We start from the raw sequence: 27,569 nt of genomic DNA, 5'->3' as shown, positions 1-27,569 counted from the left end.
TTTTCAATAGTTGCGCCGAGGATAGAAGTGGGATGGCCATGTGTCCACTGGAGTTACTACTTATTCAGCCGAACTGTACTGTACTGGTAGGAACCCATCTCTGGTACAGTAAATATGGAACCTTCATCCTTCCCATCTACTCTCCCTCCTCCCCCCAAAACTTTTACAATCTGGTGGGGCCACCTTACTAGCCATCCAGAGGTGCAGGTTAGACACTCCTGGGCTCAATCATCCCACATTCGTTGAAGAAATTGGAAATATTTCATTTACCTCAGGTCATACTTTCCTATCAGAGAAAGGACAACAAAATCCGGATGGGATGCCCAAAGTTTGTTCCTGCTTTGCCTGGCTTTTAGGCAAATGTTCAAAGGATTTAGGCAAATGTTCAAAATGACATTAACATGTCTGATGTGATAACAAGCAGATGACATAAGACGCCTGACCTACCTTCTTGGCCAAAGTCAATGAAAGCAAGCTGAAGAAGAAGTTGGATGAAGACCTCCGAGCTTTTTTGAAACGTGGCTGCTCCATTATTTGTCCGAAGTGTACATTTGTTTCTCAATTAAGACACCAGTTTCCTTGGGCAAGAGGCCACACCATGGGGGGCAGAATCAGTGCTGAGTCTAAAGAATCAAATAAGAGATCACGAGAGCTTGAAAAAAGACTTCAAGAAGACGCCATCAAAAATTCTAAGACAGTCAAGTTGCTTCTTTTGGGTAAGTATTAGCTATTTACATTTGATCTTCACCTTGATTTGCTGACAGCTAGTAAGAGCTGATTGGTCTGATCTGCTTATTTTAAAATCTAGTGGAGCTGAAGAAGGAAAGAATAATAGTAGTAGTAGTAGTAGTAGTAGTAGTAGTAGTAGTAGTAGTGATGATGATGATGATGATGATGATGATGATGATGATGATAAGCAGCAAGAAAAAATCACAAAGTACCAGGACTTGCAAATTGAAGTTGAGCGACTGTAGAAAAAGAAATCATGTGTTGTCCCAATTGTAATTGGAGCCCTTGGAGCAATACCTAAAGGGCTACCTCGCTATCTGGAAATTCTAAATTTACCTGACTTGAACATTCTGATTCTACAAAAAACCACCCTACTTAGAACAACTTATATCCTCCGACTTTACCTTAACAGTTCCTAGGTCCTTGGTTAGGAATCGAGCTGTTGAGCTACCAACCAGCCCCAAAGGCTGTGAATCTCACCAAAGATTAACCACATAATAATATATATACTTTATTCATTAAACATGAAATTCAGCCAACTGAACATTCAAAAATGCACTACAAATACCAGTGACTGATGCTAATGGTTGATACGGTTTGCTGCCAGCGTCCTAGGTATCAACCAAGGACCTTCTTAAAATATAAGATGTTCCGAGTAGCGCAGTTTTTTGCAGCTCCGCTGGTGTTATTGCAGGAAGCTGCAATGTGTTGATGTATCTTGTAAAATTCTTGGACATATGGTTTAAAAGATGGCCAAGTGTCATCTTTTAAACCATATGAAGAACAGTTGCAGAATTTGAATATGGCTGGTCTAGAGAAAAGAAGGACCACAAAGAAGAGTCAACCTATTGCCCAAAGCACCTGAGGGTAGAACAAGAAGCAATGGGTGGAAACTAATCAAGGAGAGAAGCAACTTAGAACTAAGGAGGAATTTCATGACAGTAAGAATAATTAATCAGTGGAACACCTTGCTTTCAGAGGTTGTGAGTGTCCCATCACTGGAGGCTTTTAAGAAGAGACTGAAGAGCCACTTGTCCAGAAGATTACAGGGTCTTGTGCTTGAGCAGGGGGTTGGACTAGAAGACCTAAAACCTACAATGAATGGTTGCAAGAACTAGGCATGGCTATTCTAGCAAAGAGAAGGACCAGGGGAGACAGGATAGCGCTCTTCCAATATTTGAGGGGCTGCCACAGAAAGGACAGGGTCAAGCTGTTTTCCAGAGCACCTGAAGGCCAGACAAGGAACAATGGATGGAAACAGATCAAGAAGAGATTCAACCTAGAAATAAGGAGAAATTTTCTGACAGTGAGAACAATCAACTTATGGAACAGCTTTCTTTTGGAAGTTGTGGGAGCTTCATCACTGGAGGCTTTCAAGAAGAGAATGGACAATTGTATGAAATAAAATAGGGTCTCCTGCTTGGGCGGGGGTTGGACTAGATGATCTCCAAGGTCCCTTCCAACTCTGCTATTCTGTCATTCTGTTAATGATTTGCCATCAGACGAATCGTAGACATATCAGAAGTTTCTGAATACTTTTTTTTTACGATATTCATGAGACGGTTGCAACTTATTAAACCAAGCTTCTGTCAAGTGGGTCCTTTGCCTGTTAAAAATATAACTGCAGCGGAAAGAATTTAGCCTTGAGAGATATGCCTCCCTGTCACCCCTGATGGAATCGCATGACAACATTTGTCAGAGTTTCCTTGCTGTCACCTGATAGGAATGGAATTATCCAGCCGAATGCCCTTCACGTTCTAAAAATGCCAGCAGGTTATGTAAAAAAAAGACAAATGGAGGCAGGAGAGCAGGGGGACTGGCACCATTGTGTTACGTGTTAAAGCCGTAAGAGCATAAAATGGTTTCAAAGTGAAAGAGCCGTGGAATTGGAAGGGGGGGATATTTAATGGAATCTCTCCGAGATCAAAGTTGCAGCTTCTGTTCGAAGACTTCCGGTGATTGAAAGTTTGCAGTTGCTTTAAATGATTGTTTCGTTGTCCCCGTCCTTTTAGCCGCTAAAGGTCTCCAAACATTTAGCCAAAAATATCCTCTCTGGGTGACTGAAATTAGATCTTCTCTGATCTTTTTGGGATTGCGGGAAGTAAATTCTTCCAGAAGATTGGAAACTTTTGTCCAAATGGCAAAAGGAAGCATTGCACACTCGTTGTGTGAGCTGTGCCCTTTCTGAATACCTTGTCACAGCAGATACACAAAAGGGACACAGCCAGAGGTGGTATTACGTATAAGTATAAGTAAGTATAATCCTTATTGCCATTGTACTTAAATACAATGAAATTGGACAATATTCAGCCACTTCGCACCGCTTAACCCGAACCGGTAGCAGCAGGGACGTGCGGTCAGGGGAGGCAAGGGAGGCAGAGCCTCACCTCTCTTCATGAAATAATAGTATATAATTAGGCGGTCCGGGCGGATGAAAGAGCGAGCAATGGAGGATCAGGCAGCCTGATCGTCGGTTGCTTGCCCGCCGGACTGCCTCGGCGCCACTCTGGCTACCTCCGTCCATCCGCGCCCGCGAGCTGCGGAGGCAGAAATGTTGTCGGCGCTCCCGGATGACGAAGCCGCGAAAGCGACTGGGGAACGAGAACCTTCCTCCCTCTGCTGGACTTGCGCAAAGTCCAGCAGAGGCAGGAAGGTTCTCATCGTTCCCCAGTCGCTTTCGAGGACTGCGGAGCATGCTCAGGAAGGCGGGGAATGGGATCACGTGTGCTGGAAGCTGAGGCAGCCTCCACCTCCAGCACACGTGGTCCCATTCCCCACCTTCCTGATGACGTCACCAGCCTCACCAGCAGTAAACCTCACCGCACGTCACTGGGTAGTGGTGATGAGCACTGCCCCCTAGAGTGGGGAACAACTAGCACATATGTGTGAGGGGAACCTTTACCTTTACCTTTCCATGTATTTTGCATGTACATGATTTTTTTTGCAAGTTTTTCTGCTCTATAGTAAAAACCCTATTAACCAAAATCACTGAAGACCAGCCCTCTCCTTACCCAAAATGCATTTCACCAGGGGTTTTGGGTTTGTCACGTCCCAGTTGCCAGAGCTGATTATGGACAAAATTGTCACCCTATCTATGAAATTTACCCATTGCAAAATAATAATAAATTGCATATTCAGCCAGTTGGAAATTGATGCTTTCTTGGTCCTTTGTGGCTTGTTTTATCTCAAGGGATGCTTTCCATAGGATTGATGCTTTCCTGTGATTAATTTCCCTAAATTAGGGACAAATTACTTACATGCAAATCCAAACGCTAAAGAGCATCCAGATGTTTGGATAGACAAATAAATAAATAGCTAAACAGCAACCAGAGCAGGCTGTTTTGACTGGAGATATGCCTGAGGGAAGACAGAAATGCAAATAAAGGTTTGAAGTGGCTTTTAAAACTCTGGCTAAGAGGAAATCTGTTCAGCCAGTTCCCTAAATGGCTGCAGCTCTGCACAGTTCCACTGCTGATAGTCTACATAGCACCACCATGGAATTTGTCCCCAGGCCCAAATTGCCCATGCCCAAACATCCCCCCCCCCTCATTCATGTCATTAAATGAATGGATGGAATCTCTAAAAGGATCTTGGGAAAATAAACAGCATGCTTTGAGAGAGGCGGCAAAAACGTATAAAAAGCAAGCTGAAAAACACCGGTGTCTCTTTTTAATTGAGGGGGGAAGCCTGTCAACCCTGAAGCCGGCCTAACGGTAGCCATTTTCTTTTTGTCACTTTCAATACAATACAATGCAAAAGCAGAGTTGGAAAGGACCTTGGAGGTCTTCTAGTCCAACCCCATGCCTAGGCAGGAAACCCTATACCGTTTCAGACAAATGGCTATCCAACATCTTCTTAAAAGACTTCCAGTGTTGGGGCATTCACAACTTCTGGAGGCAAGTTGTCCACTGACTAATTGTTCTAACTGTCAGGAAATTTCTCCTCAGTTCTAAGTTGCTTCTCTCCTTGATGAGTTTCCACCCATTGCTTCTTGTTCAACCCTCAGGTGCCTTGGAGAATACTTTGACTCCCTCTTCTTTGGGGCAACCCCTGAGATATTGGAAGACTGCTATCATGTCTCCCTTAGTCCTTCTTTTCATTCAACTAGACATACCCAGTTCCTGCAACCGTTCTTTGTATATTTCAGTCTCCAGTCCCCTAATCTTCTTTGTTGCTCTTCTCTGCACTCTTTCTAGAGTCTCCACATCTTTTTTACATCATGGTGACCAAAGGAGGTTTCCTCTAAGAAGGTTTCTATTCATGTTACTTTGGGGTTGACGCAGCCTGGAGCTGAGGGGGCCAGGGAGATGTGTGTGTGTAGAGATAGCTGGGGTCTTGTAGCCAAAACAAATTTCCTTCCCGTGGGAATCTTTGATGTTCGTGCAGATGTCTGACAGGTGGAGACTGAGGTCACCTTGCAACTGGATTACATGCTGATTGGACCATGTGACTGGAGTTTTAATTTTAATTGGGTGTAAAACCGGCAGGAACTTAAGAGCCGTTTTTTTACCAAGTCTGTGCCAATTTGATATATCCAAAATAAAATCTTCTCGGAGGAATATGCCTGACTCAGAGTTCTCACTGAAGGGGGTGTGTGACTTGGAACCTTGGCTTTGTGGCTCAATTTAAGACAATTTTCTTCATGTCCATATGTCACGCTGACACTTATTTTTTCTTTCTTTGCAGGAGCTGGTGAATCAGGCAAGAGCACCATTGTGAAACAAATGAAGTAGGTCTACCAAAATTTAGGATCGTTTCTGAAATCAATGTTCTAGCTGTGACTTCAGCGCTAACATTGAAAATTAACTATGTTTTATTAGTTGGATAACAATCAGAGGCACATTGTATTGCACTCATGGTAGAAGCACTAAGGCCTTTCTGGGTGGAAAGGATGAGCTGGTGATGTTTTAACTTAGGCTTCCCAAGAGCTGGAAGCAAACTCCTCGTCGCGACAAAAGACCCTTTTATTAATTTTCTGTGAATTCTGCTCCTTCACATCCAGCAAAGTCTTTCAAGGGAGGATTTACAGTCACAGACCTTCTCTGGCTTGGAGAGCTGCCAGGCCGATATCTGCAGAACTTGGCCAGGAGTCTTGGAGAGTCACGAACCAATTAAATGATCTAATTGTCTATAGCTGTCCTAGACAGCTTCGGATAACAGGTTGTTTGAGAATAAGTCCCCATCCATCATTTGATAGTTGATTGCAAACTAGCTAATTTCCATTTGTTTTCTCCACTCCACTGGTGTTTTTCTTTTTGGAGTATAAGACGCATCTTTTTCCCCCTCAAAAAAGAGGGTGAAAATCTGGGTGCATCCTATATACACCGAATACAGCATTTTTGGCCTATCGAAAGCCTGCCCCCTTTGCAAAAATGGACATGCAAAGGATTTGGCAGGCCTACAAAGTGCCCCTGGGGGCTGGGGAGGGCAAAAAAAGCAAAGAAAACCGATCTCCCTCCCCCAGGAGCACTCTACAAGCCCCCGAAAGCCTCTGCATGCCTTTTTTTTTTGTAAAAAATGGCCCATTTTTGCAAAAAAAACCCCAAAAACTCTTTTCTCCCCCCCCAACCCCCAGAAGCACTCTACAAGCCTCCCAAAGCTCTGCATCCCCCCTTCAAAAAAAAAAACATGCAGAGGGTTTTGGAGGCCTACAGAGTGTAAAAACTTTTTTTTTTAATTTGCCTCTTCAAAATCATGGTGCTATACTACTCTTATAGTCTGAAAAATGCGGTATTCTCATTCTGTCATCTTTCTGCTGTCTTGCAGGATCATCCATAACCATGGCTACACGGATCAGGAATGTGAGGAGTACAAATCAGTGGTTTACAGCAACACCCTGCAGTCCATTCTCTCGATTGTGAAGGCTATGTCCACTCTGGGAATCGAATATGAGAATGTGCAAAACACAGTGAGTGCGAGACCTGTGACGAAAGCCTTCCATTGCCACTCTTCCTGGTTGTCTATGGGGATTCTCAAAAGCACCTTTGGGAGAAACATCCAGGCCATGGTTGTCCCAAAAAAGCTTTTTCAAAAGGCAAAGGGACTTTGATTTTCCTTGAAGACGTTTCGCTTCTCATCCAAGAACTTTCTTCAGTTCTGACTGAAAGCAGATTCCCTGAAGCCATTCCCCACGATTCAGTTAAAACTGAAGAAGCTCTTCCTTCCTTCCTTCCTTCCTTCCTTCCTTCCTTCCTTCCTTCCTTCCTTCCTTCCTTCCACCTTCTCTCCTTCCCTCCCTCCTCCTCCTCTTCCTTCCTACATTCCTTTCTTTCCCCTTTCTTCACTCCCCTTCTCTCCTCTCCTCTCCTTTCCTTCCTTCCTTCCTTCTTTCTTTCCTTCATTTCTTCCTTCCTTCCACCTTCCATCCCTCCCTCCTTCCTCCTCTCCTTTCTTTCTACATTCCTTTCTTTCCCCTCCCTCCCTCCTCTCCTTCCTTCCGTCCCCCTTTCCTCCCTCCCTCCCTCTTCTCCTCCCTCCCTCCCTCTCTCCTCCTCCTCTTCCTTCCTTCCTTCCTTCCTTCCTTCCTTCTCTATATCCCCCCCGTCTCAGTTAATGACTGGGGGTGTTGCAGTTCAAAAAAATATTGCAATCAAAATACTAAAAACATTTGAAAACAATAAAAACAATGAAAACATTCACAATAAATATGCATACCAGTAGCAGCCAAAATACACGACCTGTTAGCAATACAGCCAGGAATGTGGCTATATTTACTGCATTTATTAAATTTATATAGCAATAGGACTTAGACTTATATACCGCTTCGCAGTGCTTTACAGCCCTCTCTAAGTGGTTTACAGAGTCAGCCTCTTGCCCCCCAACTATCTAGTCCTCATTTTACCCACCTCGGAAGGACGGGAGGCTGAGTCAACCTTGAGCCTGGTGAGATTCGAACTGTCAAACTGCTGGCAGCTGGTGATCAGCAGAAGTAGCTGCAGTACTGCACTCTAACCACTGCGCCTCACTTATTTCCTATGGGAGGGGCCAAGGGGATTGGCCCCTCCCATAGGAAATAAAAGAGGAGCGAAAGGGGAATGGGCCTTTGCAGGAAACAATTCGTTCAGTCAGTCATTAGATTCCTTTCGGGAGTGTGAAGATCTGTCCCTGAATCTCAGAGACTCTGTGCCCAGTCTTTCCTTGCACAGCTCCTCATTTGGAAAAGATTTACATGGAAGCTTTCCAAGCTAGATAAGGTCTGTGATCATAAATTCACCTTTGAAAGACTGTTTTCCAGGGCTTGGCTGAATGTGAACGAGAGGAATTCACGTTCGTTTAGTAAAAGGGTTTTTTTCAGGACCAGGAATCTTCCTCGTGCTTTTTGGGGTCGGAAACAAATTATTTAATTTCAGGAAGATGAAAAGCAGCTTTACGCCATGGCGGAGGTCACAGAGGATGGGTCCATGACTCCTGAACTGGCTGGCATCATCAAGCGCCTGTGGAAGGATCCAGGGATCCAAGCTTGTTTCGAAAGAGCGTCCGAGTATCAGCTGAACGACTCTGCTGCATAGTGAGTGGTTTCCTTGCAACTGGACTCTATTCATTTACCTGCTGATCCTTGGATTTCTGGGGTGAAAACCGCACCAGTAGAGATACAAAGAGTTTCACGGATTAAATGCATTTGTGAGTGTCTGGTGGTGATATTTGCACACCTGGAACTATTTAATTGCAAGCAGATTTGCTTTCTTGCTGAATGTATCCTCTGCAAAGAGTAGCAGATTCGGTTCTTCTTTTCAAGCAAGACAGACATGATTTCACTTTGCAAAATGTTGATAAATGCATATCTATCTATCTATCTATCTATCTATCTATCTATCTATCTATCTATCATCTATCTATCTATCATCTATCTATCTATCTATCTATCTATCTATCATCTCTTTCCTTCTTTCTTTCTTTCTTTCTTTCTTTCTTTCTTTCTTTCTTTCTCTCCCTCTCTCTTTCTCTCTGTCTCTGTCTCTCTGTGTGTCTTTCTCTCTCCCCCCCCCTCTCTCCTTTTCTTTCTCTCTGTGTGTCTCTCTTTCTCTTTGTGTGTGCGTCTCTCTTTCCCTGTCTTTCTCACTCTCTCACTCTCTCTCTCTCTCACACACACACACTTTCCCTTTTTCTCTTTCTCTCTCTCTCTATTTCTGTTCTCTCTATCTCTTTCTGTCTGTCTGTCCTGCTTTCTCCCTCTCTTTCCCTTTCTTTCCCTTTCTCTCTCTCTTTCTCTCCTTCTCTCTATTTCTCTTTCTGTCTGGCTCTTTCTCTCTCTCTCTCTACTTTTCTTTCTCTCTGTGTGTCTTTCTTTCCCCTTCTCTTTTATTCTGTGTCACTCTTTCACTCTCTCTTTCTTTCTCTCTTTGTCTTTCTGTCCATGTGTCTCTCTCTCTTTCTCATTCTCTTTCCTTTTCTCTCTTTCTCTTTCTCTCTTTCTGTTTTCTCTTTCTCTCTATGTCTCTCTTTCACCTTCTCTTTCCCTTTCTCTCTCTCTTTTGTTTCTTTCTCTGTCTCTCTGTCTCTTCCTCTCTGTATGTCTCTCTGTTTGTGTCTTCCTCTCTCTTTCTCTTTCTTCTTGTTTCTCTCTTTCTCTCTGTGTGTCTCTTTCTCTCTGTTTGTGTGTGTGTCTCTCTCTCTTTCTCTCTCTTTCTCTTTCTCTCTTTCTCTCCCTCCCTCCTCTCTCTCATTGATGCAGTTACCTCAATGATTTGGACAGACTGACATCTCCTGGCTATGTCCCTAATGAACAAGATGTTCTTCGTTCACGAGTGAAAACAACGGGAATTATTGAGACACACTTTTCTTTCAAGGACTTGCACTTTCGGTAAACAAGTCATTTTTTTTTCTCATTCTAGTTCTCTTTCCAGTGAATATACAGCATGTAGGTCCCCATAAAAGTAGGGATGTTGGGAGGTTTGTAGCAGTGGTGAAATTCAATTGTTTTCACTACCAGTTCTGTGGGCGTGGCTTGGTGGGCGTGGCAGGGAAAGGATACTGCAAAATCCCCATTCCCTCCTCACTCTGGGGCCAGCCAGAAGTGGCATTTTCCGGTTCTCCGAACTACTCAAAATTTCCGCAACCAGTTCTCCAAACTTCTCAAAATTTCACTACTGGTTCTCTGAATTTCTCAAAATTTCTGCTACCAGTTCTCTGAACTACTCAAAATTTCCGCAACCAGTTCTCCAAACTTCTCAAAATTTCACTACTGGTTCTCTGAATTTCTCAAAATTTCTGCTACCAGTTCTCCGAACTACTCAAAATTTCCGCAACCAGTTCTCCAAACTTCTCAAAATTTCACTACTGGTTCTCTGAATTTCTCAAAATTTCTGCTACCAGTTCTCTGAACTACTCAAAATTTCACTACTGGTTCTCTGAATTTCTCAAAATTTCTGCAACCAGTTCTTTGAACTACTCAAAATTTCTGCAACCAGTTCTCCAAACTTCTCAAAATTTCACTACTGGCTCTCCAGAACCTGCTGAATTTCACCCCTAGTTTTTGTTCCAACAAGGTTAAGATGATGGTGACAACCATCAACGCAGAGCAGAGCCTGTGTGACATGCGGAGGAAGGTGTTGACTGACACCTGGGGAAGCGGAGGTTGATCTCCTACCTTGTAAAAAACTGGAAACCACTCAGTTTCTCTCTCCCTCTCTCTTTCTTCCTTTCCTTCCTTCCTCCTTTCTTTTTTCTCCCTCCCTCCCACCCTTCCTTGCTTTCCTCCATCCTTTCCTTCACTTTCTCCCTCCCATCCCTCCACCCCCCTTCCTTCCCTCCCTCCCTCTCTCTCTTTCTTTCTTTCTTCTTTCCTTTCTTCCTTCCTTCCCTCCCTTCCTTTTGCTTTTCCTTCTCCCTCTAAAATGTGTCAGCAGCGCCCATCAGAAACAGCTTAAGCGAGTACCTGATTAATCATAGATTCATTTCATAGGATGTTTGATGTGGGCGGGCAGAGATCCGAGAGGAAAAAGTGGATCCACTGCTTTGAGGGAGTGACCTGCATAATCTTCTGTGCAGCCCTTAGCGCCTACGACATGGTCCTGGTGGAAGATGAGAATGTGGTAAGTTGAAGGAGAAAGAGAGGGATTTGGTACGCGGTGGAACGGATACACTGCGCTTCATCAAAACGCATATATATATATATATATATATATATATATATATATATATATATATATATATATATATATATATATAAAAATAATATATATGTGTGTGTGTGTGTGTGTGTGTGTGTGTGTGTGTTGTAATTGTACTGATAAATAAATAAAGGGAGACTAGGATAGATCTATTTTGAGCTAATTAGCTCTCATCAGCTAGCCATACCCTTACTGGGATTAGAACCCGGGCTGTATATATCTTAGGCAGGAGTCTTAACCACTAAGCCACGGGTTCTCTTCCTTATCAGTTGAGCCAGGGAAATAGGTATGTATTTATGTTACAACCCCTGGTATGACTAAATATGGGAGGAAGGTCACTACTCCCTCTTTCTGTCCTTCGGCCTATCACAAAGACCATGCAGGCAGAAAACCACATTTTTATTTTTACTGTTGCCTTTATATATATATATATATATATATATATATATATATATATATATATATATATATATATATATATATATATATATATATATATATATATATATATATATATATATATATATATATATATATATATATATACACATACATACATACATACATACATACATACATACATACATACATACATACATATATATATATATATATATATATATATTTGTGTTGTAATTGTACTGATAAATAAAGGGAGACTAGGATAGATCTATTTCGAGCTAATTAGCTCTCATCAGCTAGCCATACCCTTACTGGTTAAGACTCCTGCCTAAGATATATACAGCCCGGGTTCTAATCCCAGTAAGGGTATGGCTAGCTGATGAGAGCTAATTAGCTCGAAATAGATCTATCCTAGTCTCCCTTTATTTATTTATCAGTACAATTACAACACAAATATATTAAAAAAAAGGCAACAGTAAAAATAAAAATGTGGTTTTCTGCCTGCATGGTCTTTGTGATAGGCCGAAGGACAGAAAGAGGGAGTAGTGACCTTCCTCCCATATTTAGTCATACCAGGGGTTGTAACATAAATACATACATACATACATGCATACATACATACATACATACATACATACATACATACATACATACATATATATATATATATATATATATATATATATATTTGATGACCCCCCCCACACACAAACACCTAAGAAGGAGACCCTACACCATTTCTGACAGATGGCAGTCCAGTTGTCAGGGTTCCAAATAACACCCCCAATGGAAGAAGACTCCGAGGCTTGAGTTTCCTCAAAGTTCCATTTTATGAGAGATGTCCTATTGGCACATCTGGGAAAACCCAAATCTGAAAGTTTCCAGGTTTTCCCCACCCAAAAGAAAGTCCAAGTGCCTGCCCAGCACCCCCATGTCCGTCACATGGTCCAATCAATCCACCGTCCAAATCTAGAGATGCCTCCCAGTCACGCCACCCCAGGTGCAGGGCGAAACATCCTTGACTCAATAAGAAAGAACGTTATTTTGACTATATATCTCCCATACTCCATGTAATCCCCCCTCCCATTTTCCCAGAGTTGAAATTGTGGCAGGCCTGAAGGCCCAATGTAAAAAAATGTCTCTCAAGCCTGACACCAGTCTCTTCTTGGAAGCCTCCAGTGATGAAGCTCCCACAACTTCCAAAGGCAACTTCTGTTCCATGGGTGGACTGTTCTCACTGTCAGAAAGTTCCTCCTTATTTCCAGGTTGAATCTCTCCTTGTTCAGTTTCCATCCATTGTTTCTTGTCTGGCCTTCAGGTGCTTTGGGCAATAGCTTGATCCTCTCCTCTCTGGGGCAACCCCTCAAACATTAGAAGACTGCTATCATGTCTCCCATGGTCCTTCTCTTCACTAGACTAGCCATGCCCAGTTCCTGTAACCATTCATCAACCTCCAGTGATGCAGGACGCTCCATTTCTGGAGCCAACCCGTTCCACTGGTTAATTGTCTTCACTGTTAGGAAGTTTCTTCTTAGTTCCAGATTGAATCTCTCCTTGATCAATTTCCATCCATTTTTCCTTGTCTGGTTTTCAGATGCTTTGGAGAACAGCTTGACCCCCTCCTCTCTGTGGCAGCCCCTCAGATATTGGAAGGCTGCTCTCATGTCTCCCCTGGTCCTTCTCTTCACTAGGTTAGCCATGCCCAGATCCTGCAACTGTTCATCGTATGTTTTAGCCTCCAGTCCCCTCATCATCCTGGTTGCTCTTCTCTGCACTCTTTCTAGAGTCTGCTGTTCTAGAGTCTACGAAGATGTTCTTCTTGCTCAGAGCAATTAGGAATAATAGATTAATCTAACGACCTCCTTGTTTTTTCTTCTCACAGAACCGAATGCACGAAAGCCTCAACCTCTTCAGCAGCATCTGTAACCACAAATACTTTTCCAGCACTTCTATTGTGCTGTTTCTCAACAAGAAAGACCTTTTCCAAGAAAAAATCGCCAAAATCAACCTCCGTGTCTGCTTTTCAGAATACGATGGTACGTTTTTCTGGCATCTTTGGGCAAAATTCTGTGGCGGTTCCCCCCATATCAGTCATGGATCATCAACGTGACCTGACCCAATTCTTACTCTAAGGGATTCAGACAACTTCTGTTCCATATTATCACCTTTAGGCCACTGTATCTAATAAATGAATCATGGTGTGTCGGATTAAGGGCCATGGTGTCCCAGTGGTTAGAGTGCAGTACTGCAGGCTACTTCTGCTGACTGCAGGCTGACTGCAATTTGGTAGTTCGAATCTCACCAGGCTCCAGGTTGACTCAGCCTTCCATCCTTCTAAGGTCGGTAAAATGAGGACCCAGATTGTTGGGGGCAAGAGACTGATTCTGTAAACAACTTAGAGAGGGCTGTAAAGCACTGTGAAGCAGTATATAAGTCTAAGTGCTATTGCTATCCCTCCCTCCCTCCCTCCCTCCCTTCATCCTTCCTTCCTTCCTTCTTTCCTTCCTTCCTTCCTTCCTTCCTTCCTTCCTTCCTTCCTTCCTTCCTTCCTTCCACCCTTCCTTTCCTTCCTTCCCTCTAATTCCCTTTCTCATTCTCCTTCTTGATGGCACAGTGATTAGAATGCGGTACTGCAGGCTAATTCTGCCAATTGCCAGCAGATCCTGACTGGCTCAAAGTTGACTCATCCTTCCATCCTTCTGAGGTCAGTAAAATGAGGACCCTGATGGTTGGGGGCAAAAGGCTGACTTTGTAAACCGCTTAGAGAGGTCTGTAAAGCAATGTGAAGCAGTATATACATCTAAGTTTTATTGCTATTGCCATTTTGCCGCACAGATCCCATTCACACACTAGATTCATGCCCTTTTGCAAAATACGGATTCCTTGGATCCAGGCATATCAAAATTTGTATTTTGGGGTGTGTCTGTGTGTCAGAATAGAAACATTGCATGGGGAAGAAAAGAACAAGGTTTTCTAGGCCACAGTGCATTTTATGAATATTCGTTCCCCCCCCCCTTTTTTTTTTATTCCTTTCCAAGCAGGTCCCAACACTTTTGAAGACGCTGGAAATTACATTAAGAAGCAATTTTTAGACCTGAACATCAGAAAGGAAGACAAAGAGATCTACGCCCACTTGACGTGTGCCACAGACACACAGAACGTCAAGTTTGTGTTCGACGCTGTAACAGATATAATCATCAAAGAGAAACTCAAAGATTGTGGACTCTTTTAAGCTCTTCATGATTTCCCCCCCCCCCCTTCCTTTTGCAAAATCTCTTTTGCATCCCTTGAACTTTTCTTTCCATTTTGGGTAACCTCTTTTTCTTTTTTCTTTTTTAGCAAATAAGTCTTAGTAGTGCCTCCTTCTGAGTTAATGTGTATAGCTTGAAGGTGGACATAAATAAATGGGAAATAATATCACTATTACATCTTGGCTACAAAATTCTAGATCACCAGTAGAGATCAGCAAAGGGATAAGGTTCTCTTCGCACATACACTATACACGTACACTATATTGCCAAAAGTATTCGTTCACAACTGATTCTGATTATTTGGATGGGTGAGCGAATGCTTTTGGCAATATAGCGTATGTGCTAGCCGTTCCTGACTCTAGGGGGCGGTGCTCATCTCCGTTTCAAAGCCGAAGAGCCAGAGCTGTCCGAAGACGTCTCGGTGGTTGTGTGGCCGGCATGACTCAACACCGAAGGCACACAGAACGCTCTTCCCTTTCCACTAAAAGGTGGTTCCTATTTTTCTACTTGCATTTGTCAGGAAATTCTTTCTCAGTTCTAAGTTGCTTCTCTCCTTGATTAGTTCCCCCCCATTGCTTCTTGTTCTACCCTCAGGTGCTTCCTTTAATTAAAGGAAGATAAAAATGGGGATGAAATCCCAGAGAAATGTTGGCCAACAGCGCCCCCTGCAGTCTGGCCCCATGCATATTTGGGAGAAAATCATCCATTATCAAAACAGGTAGTCCTCAATTTACAAAAATTCACTTAGTGATCATCCAAAGTTGCACAGGCACTAAAAAAAAGTGATTTTAACTAAAAAAAAGATATTTTAACCCTTTATATGGAAAAAACAAATATGTACAAGTGATAAGGATAAATAAGAACAATAACTAGGCGAATGTATTCCTGTAACTGTATGTAAGAGAATAAAAATAAAAAAATAACTTTTCTTTTAAAAAAGGGATTTGTGACCAATTTTTTTACAGCTACGACCATTGTAGCATCCCCATTTTCGTGGGATCAAAATTCAGATGTATGACAACTGCTTCATACTTATGACCGTTGCTGTGTCTCCAGGGAAGGTACGTTTAAAAAATGAAACGATGGAAGCATCGCTAGAGAAAACAATAAGAATGATGAATGTGGAGGTATGATGATGGTAATATAAGTTAATATGAATTAACATTTGAGTTAAGATACTAGAGTTAATATGAATTATACTTGATGAGGGTGGAAGAGATGCACAAAAGCCTTTCGTAACCAACTGATACACTTTCTACAGTATGTAAAGAAGGAGGAGTTTTATGTTTGTTTTGAAAATAAAAAATAATATTTTTTTTGCAAAGAAAAAAAAAGGAATGATGAATGGGATCTTAGAACCTCGCGAGATCTCCTAAACGAAGCCAAAAAAAAAAAAAAAAAGACTTTTTCCTTACGGACTTATTTTTCCAAACAGAATTGTTCCAAACTAAATTGTTGAATTTGTGAATATACATGATCCCACCACATGAGGGCAAAGTGACATTTACGTTTTACATCGGCTTCTGAATTATTTTGATGGCATCACCAGCCATTATCACAGGGCCATCGGTTTAGAACATTCTGAAATAATTACCCACTTAGAGATGGGGTGAAAAATCCCATTGTTTTGTCATTCTAGGAAAATGATTTATTCTGCATTACTGATTCCCCCCCACCCCCCCAAAAAAAATAACCCACCCCAGCGCAGAGTTCGCTAAGCTTGATTCTCAGATCCGGTTTTACATTACAGAAATTCAGCTGGCTGCTTCTTTAAATGCTGAACAATACTTGGATTCTATTGAATGCAAAAAAATAAATAAATAAATCAATGGGTTTATTTGTGAGAAAGTTACTGTGGGGTTTATAACCCCAAATAGGGATTTGATTGTGCTCCATGGCAGTGTTATCTTGCAGGAAACACCTTCGTTAATTAGATTAAATCTTTGTGTAGACTTGTGTCATTTCAACTGCACTTCACAAGAGACGGCTTAGATTCCGTTATGGATTTCAGGGTCCAATCTTACTCTTTCCACAGATTATTATGAACCCTCCACCCCCCAAAAGCTTGCTTGCTTGCTTGCTTGCTTGCTTGCTTGCTTGCTTGCTTGCTTGCTTGCTTGCTTGCTTGCTTGCTTGCTTGCTTGCTTGCTTCATTCATTCATTCATTCATTCATTCATTCATTCATTCATTCATTCAAATATCAAGCTTCCTGTTCTTTAGGAATTGACAACAGAAAAGAAAAAATAAGTCCGTAAGGAAAATCTGGATGATAAATTACAATTAGAATAGAACAGAGCTGGAAGGGACCTTGGAGGTCTTCTAGTCCAACCCCCTGCTCAAGCAGAAGACCCTATGTATTCCAGACAAATGGCTGTCTTCTTAAAGACTTCCAGTGAGGAAGCACTCACAACTTCTGGAGGCAACTTCTGTTCCACTGGTTAATTGTTCTCACTGCCAGGAAATTTCTCCTTAGTTCTAGGCTGCTTCTCTCCTTGATTAGTTTCCATCCATTGTTTCTTTTCCTGTCTTCGGGTGCTTTGGAGAATAGATTGACCATCCCTCCTCTTCTTTGTGGCAGCACCTCAAACACTGGAAGACTGCTATCATGTCCCTCCTAGTCCTTCTTTCTCTAGACAAGCCAAAGCCAAATCCTGCAACTGTTCTTCCTATCTTTTGTAGAAATGTTATTTGGCAGGAAATGACATCCACTCCAGAGAAATAGGGTGCTTGATAGAATGACAATAAAATAAAGTAAACTAAAAACGTGTTTCTCCTAATTTTTAGGGCACGCCGTTGCTCAGGGGCTAAGACGCTGAGCTTGTCGATCAGGAAGGTTGGCAGTTCAGCAGTTCAAATCCCTAGCGCCGTGTAACGGAGTGAGCTCCCGTTACTTGTCCCAGCTTCTGCCAACCTAGCAGTCCGAAAGCACGTAAGAAATACAAGTAGAAAAATAGGAATCCCCTTTTTGTGGGAAGGGAAGGGAACAGCGTTCTGTGCACCTTAGGCATTGAGGCATGCCGGCCACATGGCCACAGAGACGTCTTTGGACAGCGCTGGCTCTTCGGCTTTGAAACGGAGATGAGCACCCCCCCCCTAGAGTCGGGAAAGACTAGCACATATGTGCGAGGGGAACCTTTACCTAATGTATACTGAAGATGGCATTTAATTTCATTGTACGAGGTGCAATGACAATAAAGTAAACTAAACTGAAAACGTGTTTCTCCTGATTTCCCCCATCGGTGTTTAAATCTGGCTAGGCAAAAATGTTTGTTTTGAGGTTTTAAATACTTCTCCAAGATAGGGTAACCAACAGAGAATGCTCTCTCTCTTGCTGTGACAAGAGATTAAAAAGAAAAACCTCTCCCTTTTTTTTGCTAATGCAAAACCAGAATCCTAATCAGGGCTTCAAATCCCACTCCCGTTTCATTTCTACAGCTGCGAAGTGCTTTGGATCGAGCCAGAATGTAGAAATAAAGCAAAGCAAGGATGTGACTTAGATAAAGGGTTTAAAAAAGGCACCCTTAAACAACATATTCTTGGGGGCACAGTATTTTTCTTTTCCTACACACCTACAGATAGATGCAGCTGGAATGCCACCCTGGATGGGATTGTTTTCCATGCTGAGTCACTGTTTTAAGAAAACCCAAGCCATCTGTTAAGGGGCTCTCTTGTCACAACCCTTTGTGAGTCTAACGTATCATTTGCTACAGCCACAAAAATTATAATATGTGTTGTTGGAAGCTGCCAGATCTGGAGTGCATGTAAGATGCAGCTTTGGACTCGAGGTTTCCCTTAAGTATAGCTCACTCGTTCTGCAGCTTTTCGTAAACCTATAATATGGACCCCGGCTTTAAATTCTGCGATTGCAGGGCGGGACTGCAGAGGAACAGAGCTGTTAATTTTCTCTATAACCTCCTATTTGGATTTGCGTCCTATGTGTGTCTACTACAAAGGAGTATTCTTCACAGAAGTCAAATATTTTTTGTCCCTACAAGCCCTCAACCTGTGCTGAATTATTTTGGTCTGTCCAAAGTCTGGGCTAGCACTTCGGGGCATCTTGGATTGCCAAAAATCTAAATTCTTTTTAGAATTTAGTCGTCCTATTGTAAAAGAGAAAAAAAGAACTCAAAACACCCTTATTCATTTTGTCGGGATTGCTTCAGATCAGTTTTTTTTTACTGCAGTATGGAGCAGTTTTATACCTTCTGACTGGAAGGTATAATTGGGATATTATAATTGGGAGATTTTTTAGGAGAAAAGAAATCCATTCACACGATGATTTCATGAATCCTGAGTAAGTGTTTCCAGGACATGACCAATGCTAAGATTTTAGGAGCAGACACCCAAGAGAGGACTACTGACATATCAACTTCAGGAAGTGACAGCTACAAATTTACAATTCACTAGAATTTCTCAGTCAAGGGATAAAACGTAAAACGTAATTTAGAGAATATAATAAATAGGCCAATTAAATAATAAGTAGACCAATTAAAACATTGGCAACTCTAAGCATGGGCTGGCTACCCAAGGTCCTTGTAGGCCTTAAGACTGTGCTATTAAAATTCTATAAGTAAATTTCAACTGCAAAATGTCTCTTCTTCTTCTTCTTCTTCTTCTTCTTCTTCTTCTTCTTCTTCTTCTTCTTCTTCTTCTTCTTCTTCTTCTTTCTTCTTCTTCTCCTTCTCCTCCTCCTCCTCTTCCTTTTTTCTGTAACCCCCTTCACCTTCTTCTCTCCTTCTCCTGTCTACAGTATATTCTCCTCCTTCTCCTCCTCCTCCTCCTGGTTCTTCTCCTTCTCCTCCTCCTCTTCCTCCCCTCAGTCTAGTGTAGTCCGTTGTTTTCCATTACATTGCATTACATTCTGTTCCATTCAATTCTCTATTCCATTCAATTCTCTATTCCATTCCATTTTCTATTTCTTTTCTATTCCATTCTATTCCATTTTCTATTCCTTTTCTATTCCATTCTATTCCACTCCATTTTATTCCACTCCACTCCATTCCTTTCCATTCCATTCAACTCCATTCTCTATTCCATGTTCTATTCCACCAAATTCTATTTTCTATTCCATTCTCTGTTCTCCATCCCATTCTATTATCAGTGCTTTAGAGTCTTCTACTAAGCCAAGTTGAGAGGTTGAACTAAGGGTTAAGAATCTGGAGTCAATTATTTACCACCAAGCTGAGTAAATGTGGGTTTAGATTTCTCCTGGTAGAACAATATTTTTGTATGCTTGATTGTGCGGCTGACGAAGAGTATATCTCGAGCACCGCATCCCCAGTTAAGTCTAATTTTCAGCATTTATTTTCAGGGATGTACAACATTTATCATTCCGGGAATGAACCTTTCTGAGAAAGTCATTCCGTTTTCTTCTCAGATTAAGCCAATCTAGATCTTTTCAATCAGAACACCCTGTTGGAGATTCCAAGAATTTAACTTCAAGGAATGCGCCATCCCCTCCCCATTCCATTTCATTCTATCCTAATTTATATTCTATTCTGTTCTGTTCTGTTATATTCTATTCTATTCTATTCTTAATTCTATTCTATTCTATTTTATTCTATTCTATTCTATTCTACTCTACTCTACTCTATTCTATTCTATTCTATTCTATTCTATTCTATTATTAATTCTATTCTATTCTATTATTAATTCTATTCTATTCTATTCTATTCTTCTTGTATAAGTTTAAAACTAGCCTCCTATTTTATTTATACTATCATTTTGTCCAAGGACACAATGTCAGGAAACCTCCAAGAAACCAAACTGACCAGATGTTCAGCTTTTAACCCACTTCTCTCCTCAAACCTCGCACACAACTGTGCTTCCCGGTTTGAAAATCCATCACACTCAGCTTTCTCTCTTTCTTTCCCCCTTAAATGTCTAAAAGTAACCTTCGCTCGCTGTGCAAAGCGAACGCTTTTAGGAATAGAGTTGTTTATAGCTTTTCTGTAAATCAACATGACTCAACCAGTGTGACTCAACCGGGGGACGATCTATATTTTTTCCAGAGATTTCCCTCTGTGACTTCTCTGCCAGCTTCAATTGTCGTTCAAACCTTACAGAAGAAATGTGTTCTTAGAAAACATGGTGTGCCCACACTAAGAAACTTAAGGAAAGTAGAAATGCAATGGGATTTTCTGGCTAGTTCTCCAATCACATGGACCAGTTTTGTTGGAGTGGAGAAGTCTCCCCTTCCTCTTGTTAGACCCCGGAGCCCCAGGAATGTAGTAATCAGCTGCCAAAGGTGCTTTTTCCAGGAGGCACCTGGATTTTCTTGTTTTTCCTTGAAGACATTTCGCTTCTCATCCAAGAAACTTCTTCAGCTCTGACTGGATGGTGGAGAATGGAAGGATTGATATTCCTTGCAGACAGTTGGTCATTTGCATCCTTTTTAAAGGGTTGTTGAGGCCACTTGGAGGTTTGTCTGCATCCTCAGGGTAGCACAAATATGTGTGGATCCTTCTTGGCTGCAGGGTGTTTTCTGTCCTGTGTAATCAGTTGCCAGATCAGCCAGAGGTTGAAGGAGAAGGAGAGAGAAATGAATCTTGGTAGGGGTGAGAATTTGATTTGAAGGCATCAGACACTGCCAAGACCAAATGCAAAAAGTAATGCCTGGAAAACAGTGCAGAAGGATGATGAAAGGAGCTAAAGCCCACCCAGATCAGCCTGTAATGGACAATAGACCTCCACCCCTCACTGTGTCATTGTCCGCAGTGCCAAAGAGCCTTGTAGATCATTTGCCCAACAACATTTGTGTTGGATGAAGAGGGAGAGCAGCACTTTGACATTGGAACAGATGCAAGCAGCTACCCAAGGTCTTCTGATAAGGAGATTACATCATAAACTCCTTATCACCTGATGTAATCTCTACCACAAGACCATCACAAGGCGCACTGCTGCCTCACACCTGACCCATCACGAGACCCATCATAAGAACCTCACTTGACACAACCACACCTGAAGCCCTTATAAGCAGAAGAACGCTGACATGACCTAAACTCATAGCAGCTAAGTTACCTAGCCTGAGAACGAAACATTTGGAAACTAACTCACAAACTTGGAGAATGAACCTTTACCCTTGTAAGTTTATATGCTGTATTAAGTTTATCTATCTATCTATCTATCTATCTATCTATCTATCTATCTATCTATCTATCTATCTATCTATCTATCTATCTATCTATCTATATAAAAGCCAAGTACCACGCATTCATCATCAAATCTCCAGAACTGTAAAGCCTACACACTTGAAATTTGGCACATATGTTCCTCTTGGCTTCTAGGTGCTCGCTAAGAAAGGATTTTTCGAAATGACCATCAGATAATTAGTGTTTCTTATACAGTAATTAACACGCTCTGATGCTAAGGAGTTCTACTCCCCCTCCCCACCTGAAAAGAACTCTGTTCCAACTGCCAGTTGCCTCACATTCTGTTACCTCAGTTCACACTGGCAGACATTCCACTCCTTCATTCAGGAGGGGTCTGGGGCTCCTTACAGTACTAAACGTCAGTACCTCACCAAAAGATAATGCCTTTCACCTATTGAACCGCTTCCGGACTCAAAGGTGGTAGGAATGAATATTCCCTTATGTGTTTCAACCACCAACCACCACTGGGCCAACAGATTGTGAACCAAATTTCTCCTGCATAGCCCGATCACATAGTTTACCGCCACGAAGCACGGGTATCCAGCTAGTATACTACCTTTATTAGGTGGATATGTTGTAGAATATGACATATGATGTAGAACAATTTCATTCAACAGCTCAAGTTCATTGAGGGCCACATCAGGGCTGTGGTTGACCTCAGGGGATCCAGGTGGGTGTGGCCAGCTTGACTCCACTCACTGGGCATGGCCGACTAGATGGGCGTGGCCGACTGGGTGGGCGTAGCCAGCTTAACAACCCCCCCCCCACACACACACAGACACAAACTGCAGGCATGTTTCCTCTTTGCAGTGGGTAGACTGGGCCGAAGCCGTATTGGGTATACCGGTCCAAAGCAATGTGGACCAGAACATTACATTTTCTAGAATGGCCCTGCAGGCCATATCTGACCACATCACGGATGGATTTAGTCCACAATAGAGGTGGGTTCCTACATATTGGGTCCTGTTCAGCCGAATAGGTAGCAATTCCAGTGGAATTAGGAGAATTTTAGGAGAAAAGGAATCCATTCACACGATGATTTCATGAATCCTGAAGAATAATAATAATGATCAACGCTAAGATTTTAGGAGCAGACACCCAAGAGAGGACTACTGACATAACAACTCCTAAGTGACAGCTACAAATTTACAATTCACTAGAATTTCTCAGTCAAGGGCTAAAACTTAAAATGTAATTTAGAGAATATAATAAATAGGCCAATTAAATGATAAGTAGACCAATTAAAACATTGGCAACTCTAAGAAAGGGCTGGCTACCCAAAGTCCTTGTAGGCCTTAAGACTGTACTATTAAAATTCTATAACTAAATTTCAACTGCAAAATTCCTCCTCTTCCTCTTCTTCTTCTTCTTCTCCTCCTCCTCCTCCTCCTCCTCTTCCTCTTCCTCCTCCCTCTTTTTCTTCCTGTTCCTTTTCCTCCTCCTCTTTCTTCTTCCCCTCCTCCTCCTCTTCCTTCCCCTTCCCCTTTCTCTTCCTCTTCTTTCTTCTTCTTCCCCTTTTTCTCCCTCTCCCCCTGCTCCTCCTCCTTCTTCCTTCCTCTCCCCCATCTCCTCCTCTTCCTCCTTCTTCCCCTTCCTCTTCTTTCTACTTTTTCCTCTTTCCCTTCCCCTTCCCCCTCCTCCTCCTCCTCCTCCTCCTCCTCCTCCTCCTCCTCCTCCTCCTCCTCTTCTTCTTCTTCTTCTTGAAGAAGACAGTAGAGACTTGCCTTGTATGAACACGTGACAGTACCGGTTCTATGATTGGCAGCGCCATCTTGATTTTCTGTTCTGCACATACGCAGAACAATTTCATTTTGCAAATGCAATTTTGATTCGATTTTTTTGGTTGTGCCCATGCACAGATAGTTGTGAATGAAAATGTGCATGCGCAAACATTGTTTCTACCGAACTGGTAGTAATGGGGGCCGGGACCCACCCCTGGCCGTATTCTACATCATATGAACATAATAAATCCATATATAATTTACAATTGTCTGTAATTTGTGTATTCTGAAACCTTTGCTATGCCATATTCTGCATGGATTTTTTTAGCAATCATCCACATGACATCAGGATCAAAAAAAATCCCACATGCCCATTTTGGACAGTCTTACAAAGAATCAGGGTTTTGATCACAGCTCTCCACCATTTCGCAGATGTTAACATCTGCATGCATCTCCCAGGAGCTCCACTTAACGTACAATGTCAATAAGTTATATAGTCTCAGTATAACAGCAATTTTTGTTCCCCTGTACGGCATTGTTTTTCTTCAATTAACGCTTAAAATATGTCCTTGTAATGTTTTTAAAGCAAATTAGTGTGGAAATTTTCTAAGAGCTATTTTGGGACTTTTACCATTTGTAGATATCCTGCCTCTCAAATCTTTTTAATTAAGGCATCTTATGATTCAGTTTCTTACGAATTTTACGAGAACTTCCTGCCAGGAAGTCTCCTGACAAAATAGACTAATTATAAATGGTTCCACTCAATTATGGAGAATTATCACTGTTCTTGTTATGAACAGATAGGGTGCATTAAAAATGCCTCTAAGAGGCCACAGTTCGACTGTACATCTTATGCTTAATTAAGGCCCAATTAAGATTCCTTAAAAAAGCAGATTCCTAAAAAAAAAAGAAGAAGAAGAAGGAAAACATTTTTTTTCACAACAAAGACTTTTCCTGATTTTTGAAGGTCTCACGTTTTCCATCCCAGCTGGGATTCTAAGGCAGAAATTTTGCAAATAGTATGAGGAAGCTGTTAAAATATTCATGACTGGGAGAGACATGGGAACAAGGTTGGCCAACGAATAGGCACAGCAACTAAGTCAGCCAATGGGAGCTTAAACAGATCTGAGTCTGTGCAGAGAATTGAAACTGAAACTTAAGCAATCTGCTGCTCTGAGAAGTAAACTACCAGTCTCCCTGGGCTTCTCTGATGAAATGAAACTAATTACTTGTGTTTGCCTGTAGCTCTCCTGCTTTGTGTTTACTTGGGAGAACCACCTGTTGGTATTGTACATTTATTCATCTATTGTTATGTATATAAAGAAGTTAATGAATCCAGCTGCATCAGTTAAGTAATAAATATTAATATGTTGTTGATCAGCATAATATTTCATGCATATATTCTATAATGACATGCAAAGTCATAAGCTGCAATTATTAATTAGTTCTTATTCGTTATGTGTATGTTTTTGTCTCAAAAGCAGTTAGCTTTCTTACACTTGCTTTCCCTTTGTCTGACATTTTAACAATAGCACAGACTTATATTCTGCTTCACAACCCTCTCTAAGCGGTTTACAGAGTCAGCCTCTTGCCCCCAACAATCTGGGTCCTCATTTTATGACCTCAGAAGGATGGAAGGCTGAGTCAACCTTTGAGCCAGTCAGGATCGAACTGCTGGCAGTGGGCAGAGTTAATCTGCAATACTGCATTCTAACCACTGGGAGGGAGAGAGGGAGGGAGGGAGGGAGGGAGGGAAGGAAGGAAGGAAGGAAGGAAGGAAGGAAGGAAGGAAGGAAGGAAGGAATAGCAATAGCACTTAGACATATACCACTTTGCAGTGCTTTAGAGCCTTCTCTAAGTAGTTTACACAGTCAGCCTCTTGCCCCCAACAATTTGGGTCCTTATTTTACCCACCATGGAAGGATGGAAGGCTGAGCCAACCTTGAGCCTGGTGAGATTCGAATTGCCAAATTTCAGGTAGCCGGCAGTCAGCAGAAATAGCCCGCAGTACTGCACTCTAACAACTGTACCGCTGTGGCTCATATATTTGGTATATTTGCTCTACTGGGAAGAAAATTTCATGGCTAGAAGAAGGAATAATACTTCTTTTCTTTTATAATTTAGGGTTACGAAACCTGTAAGTACTGTCACTGAAAATTTAGAATTCTACATAGAAAAGGAAGGGACTTTGGAGGCGAGCTGTTCCATTGATTAATTGTTCTCATTGTCAGGTAATGTCTCCTCAGTTCTAAGTTGCTTCTCTCCTTGAGTAGTTTCCACCCGTTGCTTCTTGTCCTGCCCTCAGGTGCCTTGGAGAATAGCTTGACTCCCTCTTCTTTGTGGCAACCCCTGAGATATCAGAACACTGCTATCATGTCACCCCTAGTCAAGTAATATTCACAAACGATGCCCATCTCAGATCAATATTTTGCAGTCATACTTCAAATATTTCCAGCTGCACTGAACTGTTTACCATTGTCGGTTGCAAATTGCGATGAATTAGAGAACCACATTTGTGACTGACAGCAGAATTATGCTGGTGGCACTGACATGCAATTGTAACAAGGCATTTTTTTTAAACCCGAAACTGGAAGCTCAACGCGTTGGCTCGAGTTTCACAGCACACTAACTCATCAGAAAGAAAACCAGAGTAAAGCTCATGACTATTTTATGTGTTTGCTGCAGTCTTAAAGTGATACTGTTGAGAATTCTTGCATTGAAGGAAACTTAAAACAAAAGATCTAAGAAAGTTTCTTTTTTTATTTCCCCAATGTCTTTCCTTGATCCTTAACCCTTCTTTCTGCAACTCTGCTCATGTTTTTTGGTTCCTACTTGTAAGGGGAACGTCTTATTTTATGCAGAAACTGTGTTCGCTTAATGAATATGTTAATTACGAGTTGTAAACAAAGATTCTTCAAATATCTTCCTTGTAGATGTTCCATCAATGGGGATTTATCAGAAATAACTGGATAACAGAATAACAGAATGGCAGAGTTGGAAGGGACCTTGGAGGACTTCTAGTCCAAACCCCTGTTCAGGCAGAAAGCCTTATAATATTTCAGACAAATGATTGTCCAATCTCTTCTTTAAAACTTCCAGTGTTGGAGCTCCCACAACTTCTGGAGGTAAGTTGTTCCTGTCAACTTGCAAAGCATTCCTGGCCTGCTCTCGAGGTGCCATAGGCAAAAGGGTGGGAAAACTGGAGCAGCATGGCAGCGATAACCAGAAGCACATTCCATGCATATCTTTCTCAAGGCTGTCTCCCAGGTTATCTGCAACAGCCGGACTGACGTGTTCTCTACAGCCTACAAAAGTGCTCCATTGGAGAATGTGATTTATGACACACTTTGAAGGAGGGGGAACAGGGTCATAATTGGGCCGTAAATTACATGGGGTCAGAGTTGGCTTTAGTTGGGTACATGCCGACATGGGCATTCAGCTTCCCTGGTTAATTGTTCTAACTGTCAAGAAATTTCTCCTTAGTTCTAGGTTGCTTCTCTCCTTGACTAGTTTCCATCCATAACCACTTGAATGGGTTAGTATGAGGTTCCTACAATGCTCAGGGGGTTAGACTCGAAGACCTCCAAGGTCCCTTCCAGTACTATGATTCTATGTTCTTTGTAATCATCAGAATCCATGTTTTTTTAATAACCAGAGAACAGACAATCCTCGAAAATATATTTTAATAAATCTCATCTGTAGAGAACAGAGAAGCTTATACATCTGATATCTGGGACTAATTTCTTGAAGGCAATCACATGTTTCAATGATAGCAGAGTTCCAATATCTCAGGGGCTGCCACAAAGAAGAGGGGGTCAAGCTACTCTCCAAAGCACCTGAAGGCAGGAAAAGAAGCAATGGGTGGAAACTAATCAAGGAGAGAAGCAACTTAGAACTAAGGAGAAATTTCCTGACAGTTAGAACAATTAATCAGTGGAACAGCTTGCCTCCAGAAGTTGTGAATGCTCCAACACTGGAAGCCTTTAAGAAGATGTTGGATAGCCATTAGTCTGAAACGGTATAGAGTTTCCTGCAGGGGGTTGGACTAGAATACCTCCAAGGTCCCTTCCAACTCTGTTATTCTATTCTATTCTGTTCTATTCTATTCCATTCCATTCCATTCTATTCCATTCCATCTCATCCCTATTTCTATCCCTATTCCTATTCCATTCCATTCCATTCCATCTGATCCGATCCAATCCCTA

General features: G+C 41.9%; 1 protein-coding gene across 1 annotated transcript; it reads left to right on the top strand.

The window, feature by feature from the left end:
• Positions 1-598: 598 nt before the first annotated feature.
• On the top strand, positions 599-14,735 carry GNAT3 (G protein subunit alpha transducin 3; the record flags this gene model as incomplete). Its single annotated transcript, XM_081957574.1, has 8 exons — positions 599-716; positions 5,416-5,458; positions 6,496-6,637; positions 8,079-8,236; positions 9,401-9,529; positions 10,631-10,760; positions 13,123-13,276; positions 14,282-14,735. 8 exons carry the CDS (start codon positions 599-601, stop codon positions 14,470-14,472), a joined length of 1,065 nt encoding a protein of 354 aa, XP_081813700.1. The 3' UTR covers positions 14,473-14,735.
• Between the last annotated feature and the right edge of the window lie 12,834 nt (positions 14,736-27,569).

Source organism: Natrix helvetica (genome assembly GCF_964273705.1).
Source record: "Natrix helvetica genome assembly, chromosome: 6".
Lineage (NCBI taxonomy): Eukaryota > Metazoa > Chordata > Lepidosauria > Squamata > Natricidae > Natrix > Natrix helvetica.
The sequence above is the reverse complement of the archived record's forward strand: the minus strand, read 5'-3'. Positions and strand labels throughout refer to the sequence as shown.